This window comes from Myotis lucifugus, unplaced genomic scaffold, assembly GCF_000147115.1.
Source record: "Myotis lucifugus unplaced genomic scaffold, Myoluc2.0 scaffold_0, whole genome shotgun sequence".
Classification (NCBI taxonomy): domain Eukaryota; kingdom Metazoa; phylum Chordata; class Mammalia; order Chiroptera; family Vespertilionidae; genus Myotis; species Myotis lucifugus.
This window is the reverse complement of record NW_005871048.1, coordinates 61,371,498-61,383,968: the sequence shown is the minus strand read 5'-3', so window position 1 is coordinate 61,383,968 and position 12,471 is coordinate 61,371,498. Positions and strand designations below refer to the sequence as shown.

General features: G+C 44.0%; 1 protein-coding gene across 6 annotated transcripts in view; it reads right to left on the bottom strand.

Annotated features, from left to right (window-relative positions):
* Positions 1–12,471, bottom strand: part of RETREG1 (reticulophagy regulator 1) — a 104,130-nt gene that overhangs the window by 77,019 nt on the left and 14,640 nt on the right. For 3 of the 6 annotated variants that reach the window (XM_023752239.1, XM_006081494.3, XM_006081495.3), the window contains 2 exons: positions 9,244–9,350; positions 3,585–3,615 (listed from right to left, as the gene is read on the bottom strand). In XM_023752239.1, coding sequence (XP_023608007.1) covers positions 3,585–3,615; positions 9,244–9,350 — 138 coding nt within the window. Of the gene's footprint in view, positions 1–3,584; positions 3,616–9,243; positions 9,351–10,217; positions 10,234–12,471 lie in introns of those variants that run through there. The other 3 variants (XM_023752249.1, XM_014453274.2, XM_023752257.1) reach the window with 2 other exon arrangements.

Genomic DNA, 12,471 nt, shown 5'->3' with positions numbered 1-12,471 from the left:
CTGTACAAGATGAATTTTCCAGGCACAAAAACCAAATGTGAATGGCCTGTGATTAAAATTATTCAAATTTCATTGCTGACGACAATATTGGAAATTAGGTGCTGGCTTTACGGTTATGTAGTAAACTTTATAAAAACCTCTAGAGTGTCCAGAAAAACTACACATGCATAGGTGTGCATGTACACTACCATCTTCCTGCTCAATTTTGAAGGAAATTCTTTAAGCTGAGCTTAGCTGACAAGAGCAAATGTTCCCAAAGAGTAAACAACAGTCTGAAATAATAAGCCACTAGATGTAACAAGTGAGGCATTCCTTCCCCACTCCTCCCCCCACCACAGCTTAATTGAGGTGTAATTTACATAAAACATCATATAAGTTTAAGGTGAACAATATGATGATGTGTACACTTATATATTGCAAAATGTTTACCATACCCTTCACCTCACATCGTTACCATTTTGTTGTTTCGGTAAGAACATTTAAAATCTACTCTATCAACAAGTTTCAAGTATATACAATACTGTATTGTTAACTATAGTCATGCTGTACATTAGATCCCCTTATAACTAAAAGTTTGTGCCCTTTGACCAACATCTCCTCATTCCCCCAACCCCCAACCCCTGGCAATTACCCATCTACCCTGTTCAGCTTTTTTAGATTCCACAAGTGAGATCATACTGTATTTTGTCTTTGTCTGACTTATTTCACTTAATGTAAGGCACTCAACAATGGCAGATTTTCCTCCTTTTTAAAAATTCATTTTTCTAGTATTTCCTTCTTTTTTAATGGCTGAGTGATAGTGCACTGTGTATATATACCAATTTTCTTTATCCACTTATCTGCCGACTCTTAGGGCGTTTCCACACCTTGGCTATTGTGAATAAGGCTGTAATGAACATGAGGGTGCAGCTATCTCTTCAACCTGTTTTCATTTCCTTTGGATTTATACCCAGAAATGGAACGGCTAGATCATACAGTAGCTCTATTCTGAATATTCTGAGGAACCTTCATACTGTTTTCCATAGCGGTGGCACCAGTTTGCATTCTTACCAACAGTGCACAGGTTCCCTTCTTGAGGAGCTCCCTTTTCATGTAAAAACTTGACAATGGCTTTATGAAGGGAGAGCGCTCCATTATTTGGTTCACCTTTTAACAGTGCATTTAATGGTCCTTAATGAGCCAACGAGAGCCCCATGAAGAGAAGGTCTGGCTCATTCTGAGGTTGAACACAAACTACTTGCCCAGTGCTAGAGAGAGTTAAAACTCACCCTAGGCTGCTAATCTGGGAATCTGCCGTGCAGCCATGGTGTGCGTGTGGATTCTACCTACGGCCAAGTGAGAGCGAGGTGCTGAGCTCAGCACCTGAGACCTTGGCAGTGGAAAGCCCCTGGTCCACATGGAAGCTCTCTCTGCTTCCAAGGATCCTCTTACCCATCACTGTATTTTATCCTTAAAATAAAGTGGTTTTACATTTTCCAATGTTAAAAACCACAAGCACTACCCAGTAGCAGACGCCAAGAATCACTGTAAACAACATAACAAATCTTCATCAAAAGCATTCGAGGGCTCGACCGGTGTGGCTCAGTGGTTGAGCGTCAACCTATGAACCAGGAGGTCAGGGTTCGATTCCTGGTCAGGGCACATGCCTGGGTTGCAGGCTCAATCCCCAGTGGGGGGCGTGCAGGAGGCAGCCAATCAATGATTCTCCCTCATCATTGGTGTTTCTCTGTCCCTCTCCCTTCCTCTCTAAAATAAATAAATATATATATTTTTTAAAGAATTTGAGGAATACATATTTTAATTTCACATCTTCAATGAGATGAATAGATTCGGAGTGAAATTATACAATGGAACTGCAGTGAAAAAAAGTATGGGAAAATATCGCCTCCCCCGCCCCCCACCCCCACCCCCGCCACTTCAGACACCAATCACAAGTCCCACTGTCAGGTGCTTCTGACCCATCAGCTATAGGTTGGCGGCTCCCAGGTGCTTCTGACCCATCAGCTATAGGTCGGCGGCTCCAATGATCCCCTCCTTGAGTTGGATTAGTCTGCAAGAGCAGCTACGAGAACTCAGAGAAACATTTTACTTACTAGATTAGCAATTTATCACAAAGGATCTAACTCAGGGACAGCCAGATGGAAGAGATGCATAGCACGAGGTAGGGGAAAGGGCCCATAGCTTCCACGGTCTCTCCATATGTCCACCGACCCCGAAGCTCTCCCTGCCCTGCCCTTTTGGGGTTTTACGGAGGCTGCTTTACACAGACATGACGGATTCAATCACTGGCAATTAGTGACTGGTTCAACCTCCAGCCCCTCTCCCCTCTCCGGAGGTCAGGGGTTAGGACTGAAAATGCCAACACTCTAATCCCATGGTTGGCTCCCCTGACAACCAGCCCCCATCCTTAGGTGCACACAGACTGGAACACTGGGCTCCGGGAAATATCTCGAGACAAATGACTGTCAGAGCCTTGCTGGTTCCCCCTGGGCCATGTCATCCCTCCCACCCATCCTTCCTCCACCCTGAGAACCACGGGGGTCAGTTTTCTTATATCCAGTGTCTCCCTCTGTGGAGTCTCCTGTCAAGTTCACAAACATTCTGTCCATGGAAATTTGGGATCCGGAATGAAGGAATAAGCAGGCAGAAGTCAACTGGCCATAAAATTACCCTTTACACCTGAAACACTCAATATTTCCAAGAGCACAGCTTTCAAGGCACATAAAATACCAAGTTTTGTGTGTTTTTTAAGAGAATTTGAACAGCAGTTTGGTCCTTTTTGTGCATTCGTTTCATGCTGTCCACTTTTACATATATCGAGCACCCCAAACCCCTCCCTCTAAGTAATACCAGAATGTTTCTTTAAGGCAGGATTTAGACAAACAAACAAGTGCCCATAAAAATTCATTTTACTGGAATATGAATCCTTCCACTTTCCTCATTTTTCCACCTCTCATATGCACAGCTAGCAAAGTGAATCATGCTCCCTCGTCAACTGCCCGGCTCTTTTCTCTGCCATTTGGAAATGTGCTTCTACTTCAGGGAGGTGACACCCAATGAAAAGGGAAGTGACCTGTCTCCAGCTGGGCAAGGAGTCAAGAGGTCAGTCCACATGTGCTGCACCATCACCCGTCAGAGCCCTGCGCCTGCTCCTCCCACCCCAAAGTCCTCAGAATGGCAGCGCGGTTAACCCTCCGGGAATGTTCAGGCAGTTTCAGGGCCCGGGGTCGCCCTGTTCTCCCCAGCTGTGCCATTCATGCCCCAAAACGAAGTCTGAAAGGAAATCCTCAATGAAAACGCCCCTCCTTCACTCCCAGTCCACCCTTCTTTCTTCACTTCCAGTCCTCAGGCATCGTCACTGGCACATATTCAGGTTGCCCAATATAATAGCAAGATGTGAGCTATTTCTTAAATGAGTCCCCACTGGATTTGCGTGAATTTTCCCATTCTTGCAAATTCCTATAGGACTTAAGTCCCTATCACTAAAATATTATTAAACTATCCTCAGAGTTCTATCCTGGCGGCTTGGTCACCTCTCCCCTCAGGCCCCCCATTAGCCACAACACTGAAAGGAAGTCTCCTACCTTTCACTGAGGCTTCTCCACAGCTGTGCACCTGCAATAAGGAGAAGGCATAGGTGAAACTTAACCAGGGCATTTTTCTCTGGAGGCATTTCTCATCTTAGAAATATTCTGACCTATTTAAATGCAATGCTTACATCTTTAAACCCTAGAACTTTGCAATCATACCTTGTATACCTCTGACATAATAACTAATTCAGGCAATTAATCCACACCTTTATTGAGATACTACTACATGCAAAACACTTGGATAGGTACCATGGGAGAGGGAAAACCATATACCACATGGTCCTGTCTTGAGGACTTGACCGTCTAGTGGTGCAGCCAAAACTTGCACTCAAGTAAATGCGAACCAAGGAAGAAACTACACAAGCAGCACAAACCATGAGACTTCTGGGAAGACAGAGCACCCGTAACAGAGGTGGTACTTTTGGTTGTTGTTGTTAATCCTCACCTGAGTATATTTTTTCCATTGATTTTTAGAGAGTGGGAGGGAGAGAAGGAGGGGGGGGAGAGAGAGAAAGAGAGAGAAACATGGATGTGAGAGAGACACATCAATTGGCTGCTTTCCGCATTCGCCCCAACAGGTCAGGGGCTGAACCTGCAACCCAGGTATGTGCCCTTCGGTGCATGGGCCGATGCTCTAACCACTTAACAACACCAGCCAGGGCAAAAGAGAGGGCATTTAATGTGATCTTTGAAATGGTGCTGACAAAAGGGGAATTAAGACATTTTATTTGAGAAAGGGGTTTTTTATTTATTCGTTCTTTAGGTATTTTGAGTTTATATCTAGGCTCAAATAAAATTGACAGAAAAAAAATATACCTAGATCTCATTTGCTTTCTTAATTCCCCAGTAATTTTCTTCATCAGATTATGCCTTAATATTAAACTTTCAACTACCAGCTTAAATGAAATGGCTATAAGACAGTTTCAGCATTTACCAGCAAATGACAAAGATGTTGTCTCCTGTTCTTAAGTGTCCCCTACCAAAGATCTATGTGACAAGTTCTACTTAAAATTTAACCCCAGGAAAATGTTTCTCAAAATTGCTTGCATCTTTCATCAGATTATTAGAATTGTACGTCTGATTTGGCCTCCCTTTTTGCCTTGGCTGCCAGTAAGCCCAGACATAAATCTGTTGCTCAATTATGGTCACCATGTTAGACTCCTGTTCTTCTACTAGACCTCTTGTAAGCAATCTTATGTTCCTTATAGGCTGCCTCAAGTATTTTGGAACTAGATGGAATATCAAAACAAAGCAAATAAACAACACAAAAGAATACAAGGAATTATGAGCACTAGTGAGGTCTCAACAAACGTTGGAAAGCTGGATAGGCTAAATCCTAGAAGCACCAACTCTCCTTGTCATATGACATTTCTGATAACACTGGAGCCGAGAGTGGAGAAAAGAGACAATAGTACTGAGTGTTGCTTTGTTATTAAAAATTGGAAAAATGAGCATGGCTGCTAGCATGTAGAACAGTGAGGACAGTGGCACTGCAATCACAGAGCCCAGACCAGGCTGGGGCTGCACAGGGCTGAGGGACAGTGCAGTGTAAGAGGCTGAGCAGGAAAACTACGCACCAAGAGCTGGTCCCACCACAACGAGGGGCAGGAGCCTGGACAAAGGAGTCCACTGAAAACCGACCTTCGGCCTCTGCAGGGGTTGGAGACATTGTACTTCCCAAGGCTAAGGTAAAAGATGAGGCCGCTAATAAGTGACCGAATCCAGATTGTCATACAAGCCATCAGGGTACAAGCAGGAATGACAGGGAATGGAGGGGCACAAAGGACTATATAGTTCAGAGATGGCGAACCTATGACACGCGTGTCAGAGGTGACACGCGAACTCATTTTTTTGGTTGATTTTTCTTTGTTAAATGGCATTTAAATATATAAAATAAATATCAAAAATATACATCTTTGTTTTACTATGGTTGCAAATATCAAAAAATTTCTACATGTGACAGGGCACCAGAGTTAAGTTAGGGTTTTTCAAAATGCTGACACGCCGAGCTCAAAAGGTTCGCCATCACTGATATAGTTCATAGCCACGCTTCCTGGTAGGTCCATGTTCTGTAGCAACCAGCACGTGGCTCAAATCAGGAGTGCAGATTTTGCAGGAGGAAAGGCGTAGAGACAGTGGATGGGAATGCTGCTCAGGTGGCCGTGGGGAGCCCTTCTGAGCCCACAGCATCTTAAAGAGAGCTGGACAGGCATTCGGTTCCTTAGCAATGAGAGAGAGGAGGAGGTGGTCAAGGAGAAGTCTAAGTCTAAGTGGTCATGGAGGTTGCCCATGTTGGTGACTCATAACAGAGACTAGAAGGATCTCCATGCTTTTGCTCACCTATTTCAGAGTAAGCATCTAAGACGGTATTAAAATTAATAATGGAGGGAGTGGAGGAATACAATTACATTCTTAACAGTGGACGTGTAATATCTTTAGCCAAGTGGAGAAGTGGAAGGACAGCAGGAGACAGAGCAGCCCCCTGAGCCCTGATGACTGGGTCCGCCTTTCCTCATTGCAGTTGCTGTCGGCCAAGGTACCTAGTGAGAACGGTTGGCAGTTCTGCTTGAGGCCATGGCGTTCCTATAACTGCATCTGGATCTAATTTGAAGCCGATTCTGAGTCTCCCAGAGACCAATTCATCACAGTCGGGCCTGGGCCGAACAGTCTGCAAAGTCAGGCTCCTGCCAGCTATTTACAGCCTCAGATGAGTCTTTGTCCAAAAGGCTTGGCGAAGAAGACGAAGCAGGCACCACTGTTTCTGCCGTCATAGGCTGGGTAGTGCTGGGAAAGCACAGTCATTCACCCAGTTTCTCAGGTTTGTTTTCTTCATTGAGCGGAAATGCTGAATTCAGAGCAATGTGCCCGGTGAAAACCCTGACAGAAAGATTGGCCATTGACAAATGTCTGCCCCACTGGATGGAGCATAAGAGCTCCACTTGGGCGGAGAGGCCAGGGGTGTGTCTGCATCGCACTGGAAGCCCAGCACCTACACAGGCCCTGGCACAGAAAGGCCCCACAGACTGACTGAAGAGGGAACAACCCCACATTGTTCCAATCAAGTGGCAGAGTTGAACAGAGTAGACTGTTACTGTGCCCAAGGCACTTCTGTTTCACTCTCTTATTCAACGCTTGCATAGCCTTGGAGTAGAGGTTGGCTTCTCCCATTTCATAGGGTAAAGAGGTTCAGAGAGTGTAGTAGGCTGAATCATGGCTCCCAAAGACATCAGGTTTTAACCCTGGGACCTGTAAAATGTTACTTGTATGGACAAAGGGATTTACCAGATGTAATTAAGCTAAGGGTCATGAGATGGAGATTATCCTGGATTATCCAGATGGGCCCCAAATACAGTCACAGACGAGGGAAGAGGGAGATTTGACACAGACAGGAGACAGCAATGTGACCATGAAGGCAGAGACTGGAGTGATGTGGCTACAAGCCAAGGACACCAGCAACCCCAGGTAGAAAAGGAAGGGATCAGACCCTTTCCTAGAGCCTCCAACGGGGACAGAGCCCTGCTGACACCTTGACTTTGGCCCAGTGATGCTGATTTTGGACTACTGACCTCCAGAACCATGAGAGAAGAAATGTCTGTTGTTTGGAGCCACCAAGTTTGTGGTAATTTCTTATAGCAGCCACTGGACACTGAGGCAGCCTATGATGGGGTTTCTCCGCAGCTAGCAAATGGAGTGAATCAGCTCAAGAACTAGACCCTTTAGGCTACAAGTCTCCCAACTCTGCCACCTTAATTTTTTAAAGGACCAAGTCTTTGCAATGCAGAGGTTCCTTGTACTTCGTGACTATGAAAGTTCCATATTGTCAAGAACATCAAGCAATGAGTCAGTGCTGAAAACAACCTCTGTGTAAGGGGCCGAGCGTGAGAGGACAGTTATGAAGTCTTCCAGCTTCATCCTTGGCCTTCCACATTTGTCTGTTCCTCGTAACTTGTGCTGGGACCAAATCTGATGCACCACTGAAAATATGGAGTCGCTCAGCTTGCGCTGTGAGTCCATTTCTGCTGCTGAGCTAAAATGACTAGGGATAAAATTTGTCAGGGGGCTATTTCTACTAAGATTCCCAAGAGGAAGGTTCTGGAGGGTGAAAATGTGACAAAGTATATTTGAGAAAAACAGGCTCTCCTCTACCAGTTGTGAATCAAGGCAGAGACATGGGGACCACCATGCACTGATCCCACCAACCCTGGTACAAAATCCCAGAGCACCAAGATGCTCCACCGCGGGGCGGCCTTCACACATATGGGTAAGCAGAGAGCATCTGGGCAGGTGCCTGTTAGGGTTAAAAGTTAGGAATCTGTTCTCTGACACAGAAGAGGGGGTTACGGAAGGAGAGAGGAGAAGAGAGGGTGAGAAGGAAGAACACATGCAAGAATATCATCTAAATCAGGGGTGGGGTACATAAAACACACAAAATCATTTGGTCTGGCCCTGCCAAGGCATTAGGGGTGAGTTAACTAAAAGGGGTGAGTTCACTAAATGTTTGACCAAATAGAGCAGGCTAATTTTTAAGCTGATAATTTTGTATGGCCCACAAATTATGCTCTTGGCAGAAAAAAGGTTCCCCACCCCTGGTCTAAATCTACAAATTCATGAAAAGCAACAACTGGACAAAAACAAGTTTGTTCACCTTCCCAGAACACTAGAATGAAGACATTTCAGTTTAAGAACTATAAAGACTTAAAATATAAACTGGATTGCAGTCCACATCATGATAGTAAATACCTAATACCTAATATCCTTGGTCTCAGAGTTGGCATCAGGAGAGGGTGTCCTCCACAAAGAGGTCTCAGTGTCCTTGTCGGGGTTAGAACTCCGGGCAGGTCTTATGCACGTTCATCACGAGAACCCCAACCAAAATTATCTGTCCATTTGGGATCATGTGTAGTGAAATCAAATACCTGAATGTAACGTTCTCTTAGCTATCTTTGATCAAATCAATCTTACCACATTCACGGGGCTCAATTATTCCAAGTTGCCCATTTGCAAAACAAGCTCAAACCCTGGTAGAGGAGGACCCTCCGAGTATGAAAAAGCTTGGCTCAGATTTATGATAGAGATAAGCTAGTCAGTAAACACCTTCAGAAAAAGTAAAAAATAATGTAAGTTCTCACTTTTAAACTTAATGTTTAAAATTCATTTTTCATCACCAACTAATTAAAAAATTTTTTAACCATTACTTACTTGTGTTTTAAGCCCTGAATTTTTTGTTCATTTTGAGGTAAAAAAAAATTTACCTAAACCAGTCCATTTTTGAATGGCCCATTTTCATCATGCAGTATGTGATAAATATTTAACTGTTATCCTCACTGATATCCTTAAATATCAAAATGGTACTTACATAATAGTGCTTAGAGCTAAAAGAGAAACCAACACATATAAACCTTTTGCCCAGAGCAATAGCTATGACTAGGGACAACATCAGTTAAATAAGTAACAGATATTAAATAAATATTTAATAAATAAATATTTAATAAATAAATATTTAATCAACATTAAAAGTAGCTAGTCAATGCCTGTATCCCCTGGCTTCCTGCTCCTTGTCAAAGGACTTCTTGGTTCAGATGCCTGCACAAAAATCAGACATTCAGGCTCTAGAAAACTAAACCCCATCACAGTGAATTCTGAGCTTTCTTACCTCTCTTTCTAGACAAAACCATATCCTTTATTATTTGCATAATAACTCGCCCAAGTATCGAGACAGCAATCAGGTGATACACTCTCCATGGAGTCAATGCGAGGAACCTATCAGAGCAAAAACAAACAAATCATTTCAGTTTGAGAATTTTTATTTTTAAAAAAATTAGGTTCAGTTTCTGCCAACACTCAACAATTTCACTTTCAAATCACCCCAATATGAGCACATAAAAGTCATTTAATAGGCATCGATGTCAACAAAATAAAAGCACTTGATCCACGTATACTTTTGTGCTAGGCTTTCTACTCTAACCTGTAATTTGGGCAGAGAATCTGCTATCTTGGGCGTGGCCCAAATTTCGCTCTGCCAACAGATGGAGAATGGAATTGACCTGAAACAGAATTATGATCAGCTGCAAAGGCAAAGCTAAAGGGCTCTTAATACAAACAGAGACGCTACAGTAGAAGCCCTGTCCTCCGTTTTATGTTTTACTTTTATGCCGTATTCATTTCTTTTACTACTACACCCTCCCCACCAGTCTCTTAAAAATAGCAGTTATTAAGAACTCAATTTGCTAATAACCATTTCTCCTTAAAATCACTACCCTTTTGTCCATTGCCCACCTCCTCTCCAGAGGAAAACAAAGAATCCTTTATCTTGAACAGCATACAGACCTTATAGCACTTTTTTTTTAATTGGACTCATCAAGGAATGGAATGGCAAAGTCACAAGGAGCTCTGAGGCTTCCTATGGAGGTTGAAGCCCATTTTACACTAGTTAATTGGCCAAGCTAGTAATGATATGAACATTCATGTAATCATAATTCATAGAAAATTAACTTAACAAATGCATCATGTAATGCTAAGTGCAAGGCATTGTAGAGATTATAGAGAACTATAGAACATATGAGCACTGCCTTCTAGAAATTTACTTCCTCATCAGAGAGACTAATACAGATTGAGCTGGCCAAGTACCTCGCAGGGAGTCTGTCTAGGAACACAGGTAAACAGCTCCCCACACAGCATGCCCCTCAGACGGACACCATATCCTGAAGTCATCCAGGGACACACCATCCACTTGTATTTCTTATTCAATGATGAAATGTTGAAAACAAAATCACACACTACCCACAGCTGGATGTGGATTCATCACTGTACTTTCCAAAGATGCATTTAAGTGGCAGAACAGTGACGACACTGTTGGTCAGTCCCTATGAGAGGCAACACTGGGACAGGAGATTCAAAGCTAGGGATTATAACCCTACTTGGTGCAACTGCCCTGACTAACAAGGGTGGGAAATGTTTTCAAAACCCTAAGTTTTTTTAAAAAGGGGGAGTTCGTGGTGTGTCCAGTGTCAGGCTTCCTAGTTGCTGGCAAAAAAGGGGAGAATAGTGACCTGTTATTCCCAGTGCTTGGGGAGCTACGACTCCTTGATACTCTGTGGCCAAACCTGAGGCCCGGTAAAAAGTGGCTGCAAATATTTGAGCACCAATATATGTATCAGGAACGTCCACTGTGGGCCCACGTGCCAATGGACACTGTCCAGTTGGATTTCAATTGGCAGGAAAACCTCAAGGCCAGAGACTATGCCATCCCAAGCAGAAAAGCCCTTTCTCATTCTTTCCTAAGGGTCCAATTAAAAAGGAACACAGAGACAGAAACAAACAGAAAGACATAGAGATAGATAGATAGATAGATAGATAGATAGATAGATAGATAGATACAGATTTACAGAGATACAGAAACAGGGAATGCCTGTGGATGAGTTTGCAAGCGTAAGTGGTCTGGCTGCCTCACAGGCCTCAGTCCTCACAACACCCTATACTCTATTTCTAGAACATTCCAAACTGAGAGTGAACCTGAGATTAGAATGAATCTCTTCTGATGACTATCAATTCTTCAGGGTCCCCCAACTTCAGCCCCTGATCCTGGGGCCTCTTGGATCCCTCAGCAGGTTCAGGAAGCTGGGCAAGCAAAGATCCTGTTCCTGCAGCTTATTCTGTCCCCCTGCCCCCCCCTGCACCCCCGCACCCCCCCCCTCACACACACACACACACACACCACACCACATCGATGGAGGGAGTGTGCACGCTGGTCTTGGGCTCCTTTCAGCTGTAGTTATTTTTATTTAAAATAATACTTTAATGTCTTCTGTTACATTTAGTGATTTTTAAAATGTTTCAGTAAATAGCACAAAATGTAACAGAACATTTTTTCAATGGGAAACTGGGATTCTGGAAAGGCCGCACAGGGCCAGGCACTGGCCTGAGTGACTTCCTGTCCCTCGAGGCTGCCGTCTCCCAGATCCTCACTGTTATTCTGTGACGTCCCCACCTTCTACAATGAGGAAACTGAAGCTCAGAAAGACAGTCACTTAACTGGGTTCACCTTGCTAGAAGCTAGTTCACACCTCACTTCAGAACCCTATTCCCCAGCCACAGACACACACACACACCACACACACATACACACACACACACACACCACACACAGAGGCACGCACACAAAGACACACACACATACAGAGGCACCGATGCACATACACATGCATATACTTGCCCATCTCCATGAGTGTTTATTTCCACTATATTTTAGTCCAAAAAGCAGTGGAGAGAGCCAAAATATCTACGATCCCACAGAATAAGTACAAATAGATAAGAAAATTGGCAAAGGGAAAATAAACAAAAAAGATTACTCAATTCTGAGGTTAGCCCACAAGAATTCAAGCCATGAGTTGAGCTGCAAGAATTCAAGCCATGAGTTGAGCTGCAAGAAGAAAGCCACAAACTGGGTTCCGAGAAGACCTCTTCAGGCTAAGACTTAATGCTTCAGTAAGAGAAGACCAACTAACACAGAGATCATTTCCATATCTTCTTAATATGAAAAGAACTGACTGATGAAACACAGAGAAGGACTAAGTAAAGCAGCCAGTGCACAGACAACCACCCAGGCGCCCTTGGACAGCCCGGAACCACAATAACGACCGAACACCACCCGGCCTTGTTAGAAGTGACTCTGTGGGGACGTTTGTTTGCTTTCCAGTCTTTTCATTGTTTGCCAAGGAGGAGCTGTAAACTAGGAAGAAAGAGAAGTGTTGGTTGGACGTGTTCCAGCAGGGAACAAAGCCACCTCCTCACACCGAGTTCAAACGTGGGCGTGCTAGAGGCGCTGCCTTTACCCAGCAGGTCTGTCCGTCCAGCTCCCTCTGTGTGCCCACCTGGGGCAGTG